Genomic DNA, 19,576 nt, shown 5'->3' on the forward strand with positions numbered 1-19,576 from the left:
TTTGTTTTTGAACATCTGTTTTTAAAACTTTGAGTTACAAATTCACTCCCTTCTTCCTTCCCCACCCACCCTCATTAAGAAGGCAAGCAATTCAGCATAAGCCACATGTGTATCGCTATGTAAACCTCTTCTACAATACTCTTGTTGTGAAAGACTAACTGTATATTGCTCCATCCTAACCTATCCCCCTTTATTGAGTTTTCTCCCTTGACCCTGTCCCTTTTCAAAAGGGTTTGTTTTTGATTACCTCCTGCCCCTATCTGCCCTCCCTTCTATCATCCCCTTTTTTATCTTCTTCCTCCTTATTTCCTGTAGGGTAAGATACCCAACTGAGTGTGTATGGTATCCCTCCTCAGATCAAATCTGATGACAGCAAGATTCACTCATTTCCCCTCACCTACCCATTCTTCCCTTCCTACAGAAATGCTTTTTCTTTCCACTTTTATGAGAGATAATTTACCCCGTTCTATCTCTCCTTTTCTCCCTCTTTCAGTATATTCCTCTCTCGTCCCTTAATTTGATTTTTTTTAGATATCATCCCTTCATATTCAACTCACCCTTGCCCACTGTCTACATATATATATAACATATACACACACACACATGTATGTACATACCTACATACATACATATACATATATGCACATAAAGATGTAAACAACCTAAGCTTATTGGTTAATGAGGTTTGTGGGGTTTTTCCCCCTGGTTACCTTTTTATGTCTCTCTTGAGTTTTGTATTTGGAGATCAAATTTTCCATTGAGTTCTGGCCTTTTCATCAGGAAGGTCTGGAATTCCCTTATTTCATTGAATGTCCATCGCCTTGCCTGAAAAATTATGCTTAGTTTTGCTGGGTAGTTGATCCTTGGTTGTAGTCCCAGCTCTTTGCCCTTCGGAATATCATATTCCAATTTCTCCTGTCTTTTAAGGTGGAAGCTGAGAGATCCTGCATGATCCTGACTGGAGTTCCACAATATTTGAATTGCTTCTTTTTGGCTGCTTGCAGTATTTTCTCCTTGAGTTTATAGCTCTGAAATTTGGCTATAATATTTCTTGGTGTTTTCAGTTTGGGATCTCTTTCAGGGGGTGATCGGTGAATTCTTTCAATGACTATTTTGCCCTCTGGTTCTAGGACTTCTGGGCAGTTGTCTTTGATAATTTCTTCGAAGATACTGTCAAGGCTCCTTTTTTCATCGTGGATTTCCGGTAGACCAATAACTCTCAAATTGTCTCTCCTGGATCTATTTTCCAGGTCAGTTGTTTTGCCAATCAGATATTTCACATTTTTTTCTATTTTTTCATTCTTTACGTTTTGTTTTATTACTTCTTGATGCCTCATAGATTCATTAGCTTCCACTTGCTCAAGTCTAATTTTGATTGAGTTAGTGTTTACATTTTGCTTTTGAGCCTCCATTTTCAATTGGTTGATTTCACCTCTCAGGGTGTCCTTTTCTCTCTCTAGATTCTGAATCTCCGTAGCCATTTCGCCAATCTTATTCTTTAGGGATTTGATTTCATCAGTGGATTTTTTCTCCCTTTTTTCCATTTTTTCCATATTTTCTTTTAGCTCCCTAATTTGGTTTTTAAAATCCTCCTTTAGCTCTTCCAGCAGTGCTTTTTGGGCTGGAGACCAGTTCATATTAGCTTTTGAGGTATCTGAAGTATCTACCGTGTCATTGCTATCCTCTTGTATGTTGATATTTTGATCCTGCCTGTCTCCATAAAAAGAATCTATTGTCCTCGGTTTTTTTGTATTCTTCTTCATATTTGTTGTTTTCCCTTTTCCTGGCGTTACAATGAATTTCTAGCTTTGGGCTCTGTGTCCCAGCTTTCTTATTCTGGGGGTTGTGAGTCTAGAATTATAACCTTCAGTTTCCTGAGGTGTGGGGGAGGGGTCTGGCTCCCTGGCGTCTCACTCCCTGTGGGTGCACTCCAGCACTTGCTTTTCAGCAATGGTCTCAGCTGTTTGTTGTTTGAGCTGATGTCTGGCACTTCCCCTGGGGGAGCAAGGTTACGTATGGGCTCCTGGCGTTGACTCCTTTCTAGTATTTGTCCTGTGAGGCCCCACTACTCTCTCCTCTGTTTCAATTCTCTTTTTTTTTTTCCCGAGGAATTCTCTGGGTGAGGGGGGGAGGGATTAGAGCCGTTTACCTGGACATTGAGTCTTCCGGAAGTTCAAGAAGCCGAGTTCCTGGGTTTTGCAAGCGTCAGGAGTGGGTGTTTTCACGGCCGGTGGTGTTGCGCTGCCTCTCGTCGCTCCCACAGACTGCCATCCTGTGTTGGGAGTCCTGGGGATCTCTGCCGGTTTCGGGCGCCCAGCTTTCTCCCAGCCCATCTCCCACGTGGATTTCTTGGCCAGCCACTTCCGTGTTGGTCTGTAGCAGCTCCGCACCTAGCACTCTCCGAGCCTGCAGGTTCGTTCCTCCGGCCTTTCAGACTCTTCCGGCTCGGAAATTTGGCCCACGCAGACTGCTCGCGGTTTCTGACTCTCTCAAATCTGCTCAAATTCACTTTTTTATAGGAATCTGACAGACCTTGTGAGAGAGCTCCGGTAAGACGCTGCCTTCATGGGGCCATCTTGGCTCCGCCCCTTCATCTTCAACTCACCCTGTGTCACACATATATATACACATAGATATATACATACATACACATTCAATTATGTATATATATATATATATATATATATATATATATATATATATATATGCATATTCCCTTCAGCCACACTAATACTGAGGTCTCATAAATCATACACATCATCTTTCCATGTAGGAATGTAAACAAAACAGTTAAACTTTAGTAAGTCCCTTGCAATTTCTGTTTCTTGATTACCTTTTCATGCTTCTCTTGATTCTTATGTTTGAAAGTCAAATTTTCTATTCAGTTCTGGTCTTTTCACTGAGAAAGCTTGAAAGTCCTCTATTTTATTGAAAATCCATATTTTGCCTTGGAGCATGATACTCAGTTTTGCTGGGTAGGTGATTCTAGGTTTTAATCCTAGCTCCATTGACCTCCGGAATATCGCATTTCAAGCCCTTCGATCTCTTAATGTAGAAGCTGTCAGATCTTGGGTTATTCTGATTGGGTTTCCACAATACTCAAATTGTTTCTTTCTGGCTGCTTGCAGTATTTTCTCCTTGATCTGGGAGCTCTGGAATTTGGCGACAATATTCCTAGGAGATTTCTTTTTGGGATCTATTTGAGGAGGTGATCGATGGATTCTTTCAATTTCTATTTTGCCCCGTAGCTCTAGAATATCAGGGCAGTTCTCCTTCATAATTTCTTGAAAGATGATATCTAGGCTCTTTTTTTGATCATGGCTTTCAGGTAGTCCAATAATTTTTAAATTATCTCTCCTGGATCTATTTTCCAGGTCAGAGGTTTTTCCAATGAGATATTTCACATTGTCTTCCATTTTTTCATTCCTTTGGTTCTGTTTTATAATATCTTGATTTCTCATAAAGTCACTAGCTTCCACTTGCTCCAATCTAATTTTTGAAGTAGTATTTTCTTCAGTGGTCTTTTGGACCTCCTTTTCCATTTGGCTAATTCTGCCTTTCAAGGCATTCTTCTCCTCATTGGCTTTTTGGAGCTCTTTTGCCATTTGAGTTAATCTATTTTTTAAGGTGTTGTTTTCTTCAGTGTATTTTTCAGTATTTTTTTGGGTCTCCTTCAGCAAGTCATTGACTTCTTTTTCATGGTTTTCTTGCATCCTTCTCATTTCTCCTCCCAATTTTTCCTCTACTTCTCTAACTTGCTTTTCCAAATCCTTTTTGAGTTCTTCTATGGCCTGGGGCCAGTTCATGTTTTTCTTGGAGGCTTTTGTTGTAGGCTCTATGACTTTATTGTCTTCTTTAGGCTGTATGCTTTGGTCTTCTTTGTCACCAAAGAAAGAATGCAAAGTCTGAGACTGAATCTGGGTGCATTTTCGCTGCCTTGCCATATTCCCAACCAACTAACTTGACCCTTGAGTTTTTCAGTGGGGTATGACTGCTTGTAGACTAACGAGTTCTATGTTCTACATTTGGGGGGGAGGTGCCAGCTCTGTCAGACCCGCACTACTCCTTCCCCAAGAACCCCCAGTCCAGGCTGGGCTTAGATCTTCAGCAGGCTGTTGCACTCCTGCTCTGAATCGCCACTTAATTCCTCATACCAGGTGGACCTGGAGCTGGAAGTAACAACAGCTGTAGCTGCCCCACCTCCGCTGCCCCTGGGGGCTGGAAGCAGAACCGCGAACTCCTTCCACTCCCGCAGCTTTTCCCACTAACCTTCTCCGCAGTCTTTGGTGTTTGTGGGTTGAGAGGTCTCATAACTGCTGGGCGCTAGGGCATGCTCTGCCCAGTTGCTGGTCTTGTTGGTCCACGCTGCTCAGGCTGGGCTCTGCTCCACTCCGTTCCCAGCTCCCAGCTCCGTGCGGGATAGACCTCACCCAGAGACCATCCAGGCTGTCCTTGGCTGGAGCCCTGTTTCCCTCTGCTGTTCTGTGGGTTCTGCCGTTCTAGAATTGGTTCAGAGCCATTTTTTATAGGTTTTTAGAGGGGCTCGGCAGGAGCTCAGGCTGGTCCCTGCTTTCCAGCCGCCATCTTGGCCTGACACACTCATTTTTAGGATTATCTTATTTAGTTTCCAATTAATTCTTAGTCTATCATTTACATGGTCCTTTATTACAAATATACATACATATATACATATATATTTGTGTATATATATATGTATATATACATATACATATACATATATATATATATATATATTCCTGTTTTGATTTTGTACTAACTATACCATTCTTAAAAGTAGCAAATATCATCTTCCCATATAGGGATGCAAACATTTTGCCCTTGTTTAACAACAAGGAATTTTTTTCCTTTATATTATTTCCTTGTTAACCTTTTTATGCCTCCCTTGAGTGTTATATTAGAATATCAAATTTTCCCTTGAGCTCTGGCCTTTTAATCAGGAATGTCTGGAATTCTCTTATTTCATTGAATGTCCTTCTCCTTGCTGCCTGAAAGATTATGCTCAGTTTTGTTGGATAGCTGATCCTTGGTTGTATTCCAAGCTCCTTTGCTTGTTGGAATATCATATTCTAATCCCTCCTATCTTTTAATGTAGAAGCTGCATGTTACTGTATGACCGTGACTGTAGGCCCACGAAGTCTGTTTTGTTTTGTTTTGTTTTTGCTTTTCGGCTGATTGCCGTTTTTTGCTCCTTGACTTCATAATTCTTGACTTTGGATATAATATTCCTTGGTGTTTTCAATTTGGGATCACTTTCAGGGGTGCTTGGTGGATTCTTTTATGCCTATTTTACCCTCTGGTCCTAGGATCTTGGGGCGATTTCCTTGACGATTTCTTGCAAGATACTGTGGAGGTTTATTTTTTGTTACATCATGGCTTTCAGGGAGACCAATAATTCTCAGATTATGTGTCCTGGATCTATTTTCCAGATGCTTTGTTTTTTCCTATGATATATTTTATGTTTTCTTCTATCTTTTCATTCTTTAGATTTTGTTTGACCAATTATTTATGCATCATAGAGTCAGTACCTCCTACTTGCCCAATTGCATTTTTTAACAAATTATTTTCTTTAGATAACCTCTGCATCTCTCTTTCCATTTTGCCAATTTTACTTTTCAAGGATTCATTTCCTCCTGTCAGATTCTGTAGTTTTACTACTACCTCTCTAATTTTGCTTTCAAAATCCTCTTTGATCTCTATCAGAAATGCCTGTGAGTATTATGACCAGATCATACTTCCTTTTAAGGTTTCAGCTATCTGTATAGTGTCAATGCTGTCCTCTTCTGAGTTTGTATTTCAATCTTTCGTGTACCCATAATATTATTCCGTGGTTTTTTTTTTTTAACTTTTCTAGCTTACTTCTTCATTGTGTTTCCCTTTTTCCTGCCTTTTTAAGAGGATCTATGCTTTTGGGGCCCAGCAGTCTGTCCCAAACTTTTTGTTTTTGGAGATAGGGACCTGGTTACTGCCTTTGTATGCTGTGGCCTCTAGTTTTGTCAGTTAGAAGTTATATACTGCTGCACACCATGTGGTGCTGAGTTGAATCTGACTGCTCTGTACCAAGGATTGAGGTCCAATGAAATCTTTATGAGTTTCTCTGGGGGTCACAGTGTGAGCTGTGGTGTAGGGATGTTTGTTCTGCTGGAAGCCTCCTCTTCCCCTAGTTCTGCACTATATAGCACGGGTGGTCTCAGCTGTAGGTCTCTGATGGTGTTTGCCAATTCCCCTGACTATGCAAAGGCACACCTGGGTTCCTGGTGATGGCTCTTGCTGGCTCAATCACCCTGGGGCAGAGGAACTCCTGCTGCTCTGCTGAGGTGGGGCTTGCTGCAATGCTTCTCCTCCTGCACTGGTCTCCTTCTGTAACCACAAGAGTGGCCCATTTCTCTAGTTCCTAAGCTAAAAGACTTTTGAACTCCCACTTTTGGTTCCTCTTTTCCAGGGTTTTTCCTAGGTCAGTACTCTCTCGGGTATTCAAAGTCAACAAAGGAAGCATAATAAGAGCAGTTACTCAGTCACTATGGCTCCTGGAAGTTCAAGAAGGTGAATTTCAAACCTTTAGACTGTAGGCTGATAGCCCCAACAGTAGCTGCTGCTGCTGTCGCCACAGGCTCTGTGCTTCTTTCTCTCCTAACTCTGAGAGACTCCCATCCTGTGCCAGGAAGACTGGGGATTGCTACTGTAGCTGGTGGGCTGGGCCTACTACAGTTCCAGGTATGGTCCAAGGTGGTTTCATACATCCAATGCCTTCCTGGCCCAGCACAACACATCCTGTTCTTTCTGGACCCTTCTGGCTGGTCAGTCTCACACACTGTCTCTTTTGGAGAATTCTACCTCTCTCAAATCTGTTCAGATTCACTTCTCAAGAGATATCTGAAATAATCTGAGAGAGTTCAGGCAGGTCCCTCTTTTCCCTCTTCTGTCTTGACTCCATTTCCTCTATCAACTTTTTTCTGTGTAATTAATTCTTGCTGGTTACCTAAGCTTCCTTGCTTTCAAGAATATCATATTCCAAGCCTTTTGATCCTTTAACATAGGAAATACTCTGTGGTGTGTAATCCTGAGTGTAGCTTCTTGATATTGAAATTTTCTCTCTCTACTTGTAGCATTCTCTCTTTGTTTAGACTGATTCAGAATTTGGCAATAATATGCTGTGGAGTTTCCATTTTAGGAACTCCTTTAGGTGGTGATCAGTGGAATCTTTCAATGACTATTTTACCCTCTATTTCTAGGATAACAAAACAGTTCTACTTGATAATTTCTTTGAGAGATGCTGTCTAGGCTCTTTTTCTGATCGTGGCTTTCAGGTAGTCCAATAATTCGTAAAATATCTTTCCTGTATCTCTTTTCTAGGTCAGTTGTTATTCCAATGAGATATTTTGCATTTTCTTCTGCTTTTTCTCTTTTTAAATTTTTTTTTTTCTGATTGATTCTGGATGTCTCATAGAGTCATTAGTTTCCACTTGCCCAATTTTAGTTTTTAAAGAATTGTTTTCTTCAGTTAGCTTTTGAACTTCTTTTTCCATTTTTCCACTTCTGCTTTTCAAGGAGTCATTTTTTTCAGTCATTGTTGTGCTTCTTTTTTGAAGCTACTGACACATTTTTATGATTCTCTTGCTTAACTCTCACTTCTTTCTCTAATTGTTCTTCTATCTCTCTAATTTCATTTTTAAATTCCTTTTTGACCTTGTACAAGAGGAAATTTTGGGCTTGAGACAAAATCTTCTTTCCCTTTGAGTGTTTTCATGTGTATGTTTTGACACTGTTGTCCTCTTCTCAGTTTGTATTTTGGTCTTCCCTATCTGTATTGTGGATTTTATGGCCAGGGTTCTTCTGTTTTTGTTCCTTTTTTGACAATTCCTTGATTTTTCAACCTGAACCTTTGTCCTTTACTGCCCTAACCTACTTGTGCTAAGGTTTAGGTAGTTGTTCACTGGATTTCTGCTCCATTGTTATCCTGGGCTGGTGGCTCACTGACGTTTCTGTCATGCTTCTTGTGCACTGAGTTCTGGGCCTTGCAATTTGCCTTCTGCACTGGGCCTGAGGCCTAAGGGTGGAGTGCTGTGCCACTAGCCTGTGGAGCCAGGACCATGGGTCTTAGGTGCTGATATGTGCAGTGGCTAAGAGTCTGACATTGGCTTGCCCAGACAATACATGTGCCTGGCTGCATTCCCCTTTGACACAAGTGATACAAACATGTTCTGAATTCCTTCTCTGTTTTTTCAGGCTACAAATTGTTTCACTCCATCTTTTGTGGGTTTTCTTGCTCCAGAATTCCTTTAGAAGCCTGATTTAGTGTAATTTTCAGAGGTAAACTAAGAAGAATTCAGGCAACTTCCTGGCTTCTCTTCAGCATCTTGACTCCACTTCAATATTAGGAAATTTTTTAAAATAATATATGCCATGGAAGATATATGAGATGATATCCCCAGCCCACTCCATTTAGAGGTAGAACATCCATGAATGAGGTATATTCTTCATATTTTCACACTATTTCAATATATTAATCAGGTTTAATGTTTTTCCCCTTTTCTTCTTTCACAAATTGTTCTTTAAAAATATTATTTATTATATGTAAGGATTCTCACAGAAGGAAATTGATACTGGGAGAAATAATGTTGGTGATATCAAAAGCAAAAGATTTTAATAAAATATATTTTAAATTCCAAAACAGTAGGCAGAAAGAAGTTAAGAAGTGAACAAACAACAGGACATCTTTTAATGTTCCATGTTGAATTTATTATATATCCATGTAACACATATGTGCTTGTGTGTAAATTTAAAATAAATTGTACATAACAGGTATTTATGTTTTCACATACAGCCTTCTTTTTTATTTTCTAACTTCTACGAGGAAATAGATTGTGTTTTATTATTAAGAATTATTTTTAATTTCAAAGAACTAAAAAAAAATCACAATTTGTAGAAGACACGATGTCTTACCTAGGAACTCCAGACCATTGACAGAGAAAGTAGCAACTTTTGTAGTTTTAGTAAAGAAAAAAGATATAAAATAAGTACATAATTTATGCATTGTTATACAGCAAAAAAATAGGGGGAATTAGAGAAAAGTGAAGTATATATCTATAAAATATGCAAGATACTTTAAGGCTAATCTACAAACCCATGTATACGTTATATAGCTACCAATTGAAATATTCTTTACAGATAAAAATTAAGAAAAATAGCGAAAGATTTATTATTCTATATCAGGGCATTTCAATTTGATAAAAAATGAATTTAGTATTCAAATTAATTTATACATTTATTAACATAAAAACTAAACAACTAAGTGGTTACTTGTTAGAAATAGCAAAGATAAAATATTTGTTCAGAGAAACAAAAGATAACAAATCACAAGGAAATAAAAAGCAGGAATGAGATTAATCTAGAATAAGATTTCAAGCAATATTAGGAAGTAAACATTATCAGAATGCCTCGTGATTGATTAAAACATTTACAAATGGATAAATGAAACAGAGCAAATAAGACAACAATTCATCATTCTATATATGTAAGAACACAAATATCAGGTGAAGTACGGTTTGCTCAGTGATAGAATTGCATAAAATGGTAGAGAGTCAAGAAGGAATAAGTTTTAAAAGCAGATATATCATCAAGTACAGCAATAAGGACCAAATTAATATGTAACCTAAATGGAAAAATTTATGGAAGCAAGTGATGTAAGAAAGACGGAAGGATGGAAAGAAGAAAAGAACAAAAGAAGGGAGGAAAGAAAATAGGAAGAAAGAAATAAGGAAGAAGAAAGGAAAGAAACAAAGGGAGGGAGAAAGGAAAAAAAGAAAGGAAGGGAAGAGGGAAGGAAGAAAGAAAGAAAGACAGAGAGAGACAGAGAGGGAGACAGAGAGAGAGAGAAAGGAAGGAAGGAAGGAAGGAAGAGAAAGAAAATAGGAAGAAAACAGAAAGATTTAGACTTTCCAGTTATGGTGACTAGTGACATATTTAGTGTATAAAATGTAAAATATTTTACGTGAATGATATAAACGCAACTCAAATAAGGAGACAAGCAGTGTAGCAATAAAAAAAATTATGTATATGTACATATGTGTGTGTGTATATATATATATATATATATATATATATATATATATATATATACTTACATACATCTTAGATAATCTGATATCCAAGTCATGTATGAGACTGAGACAGAGGACCACAAATACTCCACAATAAATACACAACAAATCAGAATATGAACTGTTTTTTAAATATGTGTATATCTTTTGTTTGAGTGCAATCTAATTTCCAATTGAAAGGAAAAAACACAAAAATATTAGTTCAGTAAAAATAAATAATGACCAAGTCTCTTACAGTATGAAACTGAAAATTTTTGCCCAAAGAATTTTAAAACATCTCAAACCAATTTAAAGATTTATTTTCAAATCATTAATTTTAACATGATTGTAAATGTAAACAACTCTGAAGTTTAGACTTGTTATTCTCAAATGAAACGTTTTTTAAAGAAGGATACAAATGTTTAGGTGGGTGGAGCCAAAATGGCAACTGGAAAGCAGTGAGCTCCCTGCTGAGTCACTCCAAAAACCTATAAAAAATGGCTCTGAACCAATTCTCAAACTGCAGAACACACACAAAACAGCAGAGGGAAGCAGGGCTCCAGCCTAGGACAGCCTGGATGGTCTCAGGGTGAGGTCTATCCCACACGGAGCTGGGAGCTGGGAGTGGAGCGGAGCAGAGCCCAGTATGAGCGGCTCAAACCAAGCAGACCAGGAGCTGGGGAGAGCGGTCCCTAGCCCCCTGAATCAGTGAGCTGCGGCAGTTACCAGACTTCTCAAACCACAAACACCAAAGACGGCAGAGAAAGTTAGTGGGAAAAGCTTTGGGAGTGGAAGGAGTTTGTGGTTCGGCTTCCAGCCCCGGGGGCAGCTACAGCTGCAGCTGCTTCTGGGCCCAGGCCCACCTGGTGGGAGGAATTAAGTGGCGGATCAGAGCAGGAGTGCACAGCCAGCTGAAGATCTAATCCCAGTATGGGTTGGGGGTTCTTGGGGAAGGAGTAGTGATGGTGTGACAGAGCCGGCACCTCCCCCCCAAACGTGGAACATAGAACTCTTTAGTCTACAAGCAGTCATACCCCACTGAAAAACTCAAGGATCAAGTTAGTTGGTTGGGAATATGGCCAGGCAGCGAAAACGCGCCCAGATTCCGTGTCAGAGTTTGCAATCCTTCTTTGGTGACAAAGAAGACCAAAACATACAGACAGAAGAAGTTAACAAAGTCAAAGAGCCTACAACAGAAACCTCCAAGAAAAACATGAACTGGTCCCAGGCCACGGAAGAGCTAAAAAAGGATTTGGAAAAGCAAGTTAGAGAAGTAGAGGAAAAATTGGGAAGAGAAATGAGAAGGATGTGTGAAAACCATGAAAAGCAAGTCAATGACTTGCTAAAGGAGACCCAAAAAAATACTGAAAAATATACTGAAGAAAACAACACTTTAAAAAACAGACTAACTCAAATGGCAAAAGAGCTCCAAAAAGCCAATGAGGAGAAGAATGCCTTGAAAGGCAGAATTAGCCAAATGGAAAAGGAGGCCCAACGGACCACTGAAGAAAATGCTACCTTAAAAATTAGACTGGAGCAAGTGGAAGCTAGTGACTTGATGAGAAATCAAGATATTATAAAACAGAGCCAAAGGAATGAAAAAATGGAAGACAATGTGAAATATCTCCTTGGAAAAACCTCTGACCTGGAAAATAGATCCAGGAGAGATAATTAAAAATTATTGCACTACCTGAAAGCCATGATCAACAAAAGAGCCTAGATATCATCTTTCAAGAAATTACCAAGGAGAACTGCCCTGTTATTCTAGAGCCATAGGGTGAAATAGAAATTGAAAGAATCCACCGATCGCCTACTCAAATAGATCCCAAAAAGAAATCTCCTAGGAATATTGTTGCCAAATTCCAGAGCCCCGAGATCAAGGAGAAAATGCTGCAAGCAGCCAGAAAGAAACAATTTGAGTATTGTGGAAACCCAATCAGAATAACCCAAGATCTGACAGCTTCTACCTTAAGAGATCGAAGGGCTTGGAATACGATATTCCCGAGGTCAATGGAGCTAGGACTAAAACCTAGAATCACCTACCCAGCAAAACTGAGTATCATGTTCCAAGGCAAAATATGGAATTTCAATAAAATAGAGGACTTTCAAGCTTTCTCAGTGAAAACACCAGAGCTGAATAGGAAATTTGACTTTCAAACACAAGAATCAAGAGAAGCATAAAAAGGTAAACAAGAAAGAGAAATCATAAGGAGGGACTTACTAAAGTTGAACTGTTTTCTTTACATTCCTACATGGAAAGATGATGTGTATGATTCATGAGACCTCAATAGCATAGTAGCTGAAAGGAATATGCAAATATATATATATATATATATACACATATATATATATATATGAGCGAATATTCATGTATGTATATATATATATATATATATATATATATATATATATATAGAGAGAGAGAGAGAGAGAGAGAGAGAGAGAGAGACAGGGGGCACAGGGTGAGTTGAAGATGAAGGGAAGATATCTAAAAGAAATAAAATCAACTTAAGGGATGAGAGAGGAATATATTGAGAGAGGGAGATAGGGAGAGATAGAATGGGGTGGATTATCTCACATAAAGGTGGCAAGAGGAAGCAGTTCTGTGGGTATCTTACCCCACAGGAAACAAGAGGGAAGAAGATTAAAAAGGGGGGGATGATGGAGGGGAAGGCAGATGGGAGTGGAGGTAATCAAAAACAAACACTTTGGAAAGGGGACAGGGTCAAGGGAGAAAATTCAATAAAGGCGGATGGGTTGAGAAGGAGCAAAATTTAGTTAGTCTTTCACAACATGAGTATTGTAGAAGGGTTATACATAATGATACACATGTGGCCTATGTTGAGTTGCTCGACTTCTTAGGGAGGGTGGGTGGGAAGGGAAGAGGGGAGAGAATTTGGAACTCATAGTTTTAAAAAGAGATGTTCAAAAACAAAAAAAAAAAACAGTTTTTGCATGCAACTAGAAAATAAGATACACAGGCAATGGGGTGTAGAAATTTATCTCTCCCTACACGAAAGGAAGTGAAAAGGGGATGGGAGGGGAGTGGGGTGACAGAAGGGAGGACTGAATAGGGAACATGGCAACCAGAATATTCGCCATCTTGGAGTGGGGCGGAGTGTGGAAATGGGGAGAAAATTTGTAATTCAAACTCTTGTGAAAATCAATGCTGAAAACTAAATATGTTAAATAAATAATTTTTTTTAAAATAATGAATGTTTAAAAAAATTACATTTAATTGAGAGAAAAATAAAATAAGAGAGACTTAAAAAAAGAAAGATAGAGTTTATTTGTGATGGATAATAGGCAGCAAAGTGGTGTAGTGCTTAGAGAGCTGGGTCATGGAATCAGAACGACTCATCTTCATGAGCTCAATTCTGGCCTCAGATGCCTACAATTTTCATCACCCTGGGTAAGTCACTTAACCCTGGTTGCTTCAGTTCCCCATCTGGATAATGAGCTGGGGAAGGAACTGGCAAAATGCTTCAGTATCTTTACCAATAAAAACCCAAATAGGATCACAAAGAGTCAGACAGATCTGAAAGGACTGAACAACAATGGGAAGATCGAAATATTTATCCAGCTCCAGTTAAACTGTGAACAGGACGACAATTTTACCAAATAATTTGAAATTAACAAACAGTCGTTGATAACTGGTTTATATCCTATTTCTCAATTTCACTACTTGGCATATAGGCAAGAAGATGGAAGTCAGAAGGAAGAATAGAAGCTATTTACAACTTTGTTTCATTGTAGAAAAACAACACCTGAAATGACTTAAATGCCCATTTCCTAGAGGATGGGTTAAACAAATTATGATCATATAAGTATGGTGAATTGTTTATTTAACTAACAGAAATCAAGACCATTATAAATTTAAAAAAATAGAGGAAAAAATTTGTGGACTAATGCAGAGTGAAATAAGCTGAACTAGGAGGACAATATTCACGATGACTGTGGTAATGTCATTAAAAATCTCAATTATGCTTATTTGTAATGACCACTCTCATTCCTGGATAATAAATGATGAATTACTTCTCCCTCAATAGAGATACTAATAGGTAAGCATTGGCACCCTGGCTATGCTACCTACTTTGTGACCATGGACATATCAGCTCACCTACACAACTTCATTTTCTTTATCTGGAAAAGGAGGGCACTGGACTTTATGACCTCTAAAATACATTACCACTCTAAGTCTGTGAATTAGTTCCTATGAGCCAATAAATCTGGGAAGGGAATGGGCTGAGTCAATTGGCAATGGGATATCAAAAAGAAATAACAGAGGGAAAACATCTTCACCTACAGTAATATTTCATGATTAGAAGGATTTGTTGAGCAGATTTTTTGGAAAAAAGAATGCAGGGATAGATTAAATTTGGGCGAAAATGGGTTCTGAATATCAAAATTTAGTCAAGTTTTGGGAAATATTTGCAGAACTTGAGAAGAAGGAATAATGGAGAGAGGTATGGTAGCTTGGTCCTTTAAGGCCTGGTGTCCTCAGGTGACCAAATAGTACGGTTGCTGATGTCTATGTAGTTTCCAGTAAGAGACGATAGGGCAGGAACTTGCCTGTACAATTATTGCTAGTAGTGATTTCATTTCTCTTACTTTATCCTTCCATTGTATATTGACCTCTCTGGTTCATGGCCTGCACTTCAAGAAAGCTAGTGAAAGGAACAAAGTCTATGACATTTAAATGACTTTTGCAGCACAAGATATCAAAGTACCCTCAAAAAATCCAGGTTTTTGTATGGGAGGGAAATCATGAGATGGAAGACTATCCATTATTGTAATCACAACATTATATTTGGAGTTTCTGGGCAAGATTGCTTCAAAGGATTTGGCAAATTTACATTTGGCAGTACTTTTGGGGCAGGAGGTTTTGCCAGCCTTCAAACTCAATCTAACAAAAACTCAGGCATGGGAGTTATCTGAACATGAACAATACCTTTAGATAAGGGACTTAATGGGACATTTCAAAAGGGATATTGTTTCCCAAGGTGCTTATAAAAGCAGTTGACTGGGTCCATGCAGTAGAGGTAACATCGACACCATGGTTGCTACCAAGTGGCTACTGCTCCTTCTCTCAGTTGCCCTGTTGGGCCTGAGCTCTGCTCGATCCACAAAGAAGGGTAAGTGGGGGACATAGAGAATCTGTGATCATGTTGTACGTTGTTGGTGGTGGTAGACAGGGTATAATTCAAGTGAGGTCATTTGTAATTAGGTTTCCTCAGTAATTCAGGTACTGCTGTATTTCTAGAGTTAGATAAATAGGAGGTGGTATTCTTATTTTCCATATTCTGATGACTCTTCAAATTTGTTTTCCACACTAGGTTTGAAGGTAAACCCGACTTACTCATTCAACCTTATTTCTTATTTACTTCAGTCATCTATGCTCCTTTCTGTTCCTCTTGCAGAATTTTCCATCTTTCCCTTTTATCCAGCTGTTCCTCCCACCCGCAATACATTTCCTACTCCTCTCTACCCCTTAGAATTCTTATCTCCTGTTAAATTTCTGTCTTCTGTCATCTCCTATAGGCAATCTAAATTGATTTCTTGCCCTACTCTCTTTCCAGATCTTTCTTTAAACTAAGAAAATATAAATTTTTTGTGTTTTTGCATTTTATTTTCTATTTTCATATTGCATTTCCAAAAAGAATTTAAATTCCTCAACATCAGGTGCTGTTTCTTCTTTCTTTGTATGCCCGGCACCTAACAAAGGAAGTGCTACATGATAATGACTTCATATAATCTTAATGAATTGAATTGAATTGAAATATCTGGCCAAAAATATGTATAAGCATTTTAAAATTTTCTATCTCCAATGAAATATTTACACCAATGGAACAAGTAATGTGTCTACACTCAACAGCATACAGATGATTGAATTTACCATTTTCCATTCAGACTTTGACAACGTATAGACATTCAGTTTAATTCTATCCTGTATTGCATGGATTCCTTCATCCATGTTAATATGTTTATTTAATTCTTGAAAGGTATGGGTGATCTCTCTGAGTTGGGGATGCTCAGACAGAGAGGAAACTGTCGCCTAAAGAGCTGTGAATTCCTCCTAAGCCATCGAATCATTTATTCCAGATGAGGGGAATGCTACATCTTCATAATATCTATAATCAATCACTCAACAAGCACTGATTTGTGGGGATTCAAATCAAAAGCCATGAAGCAAATTTGGAGAGAAGCAGGTTCTGCATTCATGGAGGTGACATTCTAAACAGAGATGACAAAACAAAGAATTTTTTCTAATCAAAATGATATCCTCATACTCAAAACTCCTCTAAACTTTTTCAAATATGCCAATATCCGGAATTTTCAATAATTTTATTTATTTTTTATCAGGAGTGTTTGCAACATACAGTGTTAGACTAAGTGGAGCATTGCATATATGTCCACCATATGGGATCTCTGGACACTTAAGCCACACTAGTATTGTATCTGTCTCAGAGATAGCTGTAATCAAGGTATGGAACCACAGTTCATTGTGAAATAAATCTGCAACTCCTACCAAATGCCAATCAATCCGCTCCTATTCAGGAAGTTATTGTCTAGAGTGTTTCTTGCAGTATTGAGGCAATAAACAATTAGTAAATGTTCCTAAGGTCAATAGCTGTCAGATGTAAAATCTGAACCCAGGATTTTTGACTCTCAGACTGAATAGAAATAAACTGTGCCATTCTGCCTCTTCCAGGTGAAAACACTCAGGGTCAGAGATGTTAAATTACTTTCCCCCTTGCATAGCTGGTAAGGATACTGAAAGCTATGTCTTGTACCTCAATTCCTCGACTCTAAGGCTAGTTCTCTAGGGAAAGGCAGCATGCTGGGCTAAAATAAAAGTCTTTGGAGTCAAAATACCTAGATTAAAATTCTTGTTTTTCCAGCATGACCTTGGGTAACTTACAGTGCTTGAAAAATGGGTAACTGCTTATTAAAGTTTAGACCATGTTGCTTGAATTGCTCCAGTTTTCTAATTAGAAAATGAAATATTTCCAATATATGATCTTCAAGGTACCCTCCAATTGTAAATTGCATGGTTTCAAATCTTATGCAAAAAATACATATTCTGATAGACAAAATGTCTTTTTAGCACAAGGATATTGAGCTCTCTGGAAATCCTAACAATGTGGAAAGAAGATTATTTCCTTCCCTTTGGAAGTGAAGGAATAAGACCCAAGAAAGCCTTATCCAGGTTTATAGTCATTTTGGCAGAGAGTGAGATAAAAAGAACCAAAACTTGTGGAGTAATGTTAAAAGACAGAAAAGTTCATCATTGATTGTTATTTTATATTTCCTCCTATAGAACAAGTCTCTGTACAAAATACCAGTAAAACTGCTGGGTAGGAAATATTCTAACATGCAGCTGGACTTCAGTTTCACTTTTGCCTTGAAATTGTCTCTACTTGCATCATAAAGGAACACCTTCCAAGGTTTTTCATAACATAAACTGGGGAGGGTTGGGCTGGAAGGATGTGCTTGCACCTCTCCTTCCTATTAATGTATCTGTCATTCAGAGAAGAAGTGCTTTTAAATCTGTTCCATGCCAAGGGATTAGGCAATTTATGTGAAATCTTCCCCCACCTTTTTTTAGATAAAAACTTTTCCCTGCCCTCAAATAATACTAGTAACCTTACTTTGTTCCCTTTCACCCTCTTAAATAGCTAGAATGTAAGAGGTCACTAATAGTTCATCTTATGGCCATAACACATTTTTAGGAAGCAGGCTACCAAAATTTAAATCCAAACGATACTTCTCTTCTCTTTGTTCCCTCCTTCCCACACTCCTTTCTTCCCTACCATAGCCTGTAAGACACCTCTCACTCTAGAACACATTTAATCACACCAAATTCTAAGAATTTCGTGGGTCAGAATGTTCTTTGAACCAAAGGCCAAAAGGCTCCACTGATATCTTTTACCTACTTCCAGTTAGTCATAGCACCGGAATGTTTTAGGCACTTAATAGATCTTGACTGATCAACACAGTTCATAATGTAGGTGAAAAAAAATGAAAAAGATGTAAATGATTTCAAAGTCTCCTGAAGACTGAATTTACTTTCCTTCATTTAAAGTAATTAGAAGAGTAGAAGTTTGGAAGAAATATGGAGGAGGTATGAATACATAAATGCCTGTGGGGATCCCCAAGTGAAGGGATGCATGTTTCAGAAACATGAGTGACCAATACATATAGAGAGTTATAAATCATGCTTTTGATATAGCAAGCTGCCGATGTCTTCTGTTTCTGTCATTATATGAGTTGATACTAGGCTTGTTCCCTGCCAATCATTTATATGATCATTACATAATCCCATCCAGGCTTACCCTGAGACTGGGGCAAGCCTGGATCTCTTACATACATATTAGACCTCCCCCAGGTAAGCCTGTGTCACCCTCATTCAACACTTTCTGTAAGAAAGCGAAAGCTCCATCCTTTGGACAATTAGCCTATGGCCTAAACCATTCTGTCTGCATGGACTGCATGTCCAGTCTTTTCCTTCATCTGACTTTTCTATACCTATGCTCTCTCCTCTTAGATGAAAAAAAATCAGAAGATCCTGTAGCTGCTCATGCACCAAATAAATCCCAGAAGCATGATCAGAACACTGGCCAGCAACAAGGAAGTAACCAAGAGCCTGGGCTTCCAGATGGACAGCAAGGAGGTCAACCAGGTGGTCAGCAGGGAAGACATCCAAGTAGCCAACAGGGAGGCACTCAAGGTGGCCAGCAGGGAGGACCTCAAGGGGGCCAGCAGGGAGGACCTCAAGGTGGCCAGCAGGGAGGTCGTTCAGGTGGCCAGCAGGGAGGTCATCAAGGTGGACAGCAAGGAGGTCAACAAGGTGGTCAGCAAGGAGGTCAACAAGGTGGCCAGCAGGGAGGACCTCAAGGAGTACAGGAAGGAAGACCTCAAGGTAGCCAGCAGGAAGCACGTCTAGGTGGACAGCAGGGAGGACCTCAAGGTGGCCAGCAGGGAGGACGTCAAGGTGGGCAGCAGCGAGTACATCAAGGTGAACAGCAGGGAGGACCTCAAGGTGGCCAGCAGGGAGGACATCAAGGTGGCCAGCAGGGAGAACCTTCAGGTGTCCAGCAAGGAGACCCTCAAGGTGGCCAGCAGGGAGGACCTCAAGGTGGCCAGCAGGGAGGACCTCAAGGTGGCCAGCAGGGAGGACTTCCAAGTGGCCAGTAAGAAGGTCATTTACTCTCTCCACCCTCAAGGTATTTAATTATTTTTCTCAGTGAAACAATGTCTATGTTTGTATATGTACTGCCTGTCAACTGACATGAAACCAGTCCCAAGCATTTTGAGCTCCTTCCCCTTTTTTATTAGTCTAACTCTTCATTACTCCTTTTCTCCCAACTATTTGCTCATCTGTACATATCTCTGCAGATTCTCCCTGATAGAAACAGAGAGAGAGTGACAGAGAGAGAGAGAGAGAGAGAGAGAGAGAGAGAGAGAGAGAGAGAGAG

The 19,576-nt window shown here is 39.2% G+C and overlaps 1 protein-coding gene across 1 annotated transcript; it reads left to right on the forward strand.

The window, feature by feature from the left end:
- Positions 1–15,153: 15,153 nt before the first annotated feature.
- On the forward strand, positions 15,154–19,295 carry LOC118847264 (protein argonaute-2-like). Its single transcript, XM_036755775.1, has 2 exons — positions 15,154–15,232; positions 18,646–19,295. The coding sequence occupies exons 1-2, from the start codon at positions 15,154–15,156 to the stop codon at positions 19,293–19,295; spliced, it is 729 nt and encodes a 242-aa protein (XP_036611670.1).
- Positions 19,296–19,576: the final 281 nt, after the last annotated feature.

This window comes from Trichosurus vulpecula, chromosome 4, assembly GCF_011100635.1.
Source record: "Trichosurus vulpecula isolate mTriVul1 chromosome 4, mTriVul1.pri, whole genome shotgun sequence".
Taxonomy (NCBI): domain Eukaryota; kingdom Metazoa; phylum Chordata; class Mammalia; order Diprotodontia; family Phalangeridae; genus Trichosurus; species Trichosurus vulpecula.

Bases quoted from the DNA above. Each gene is read 5' to 3' on its own strand.
- LOC118847264 (XM_036755775.1), top strand. From the start codon at position 15,154: ATGGTTGCTACCAAGTGGCTACTGCTCCTTCTCTCAGTTGCCCTGTTG. The intron at 15,233-18,645 runs GTAAGTGGGGGA...CTCTCCTCTTAG, and splicing joins TGCTCGATCCACAAAGAAGG to ATGAAAAAAAATCAGAAGAT.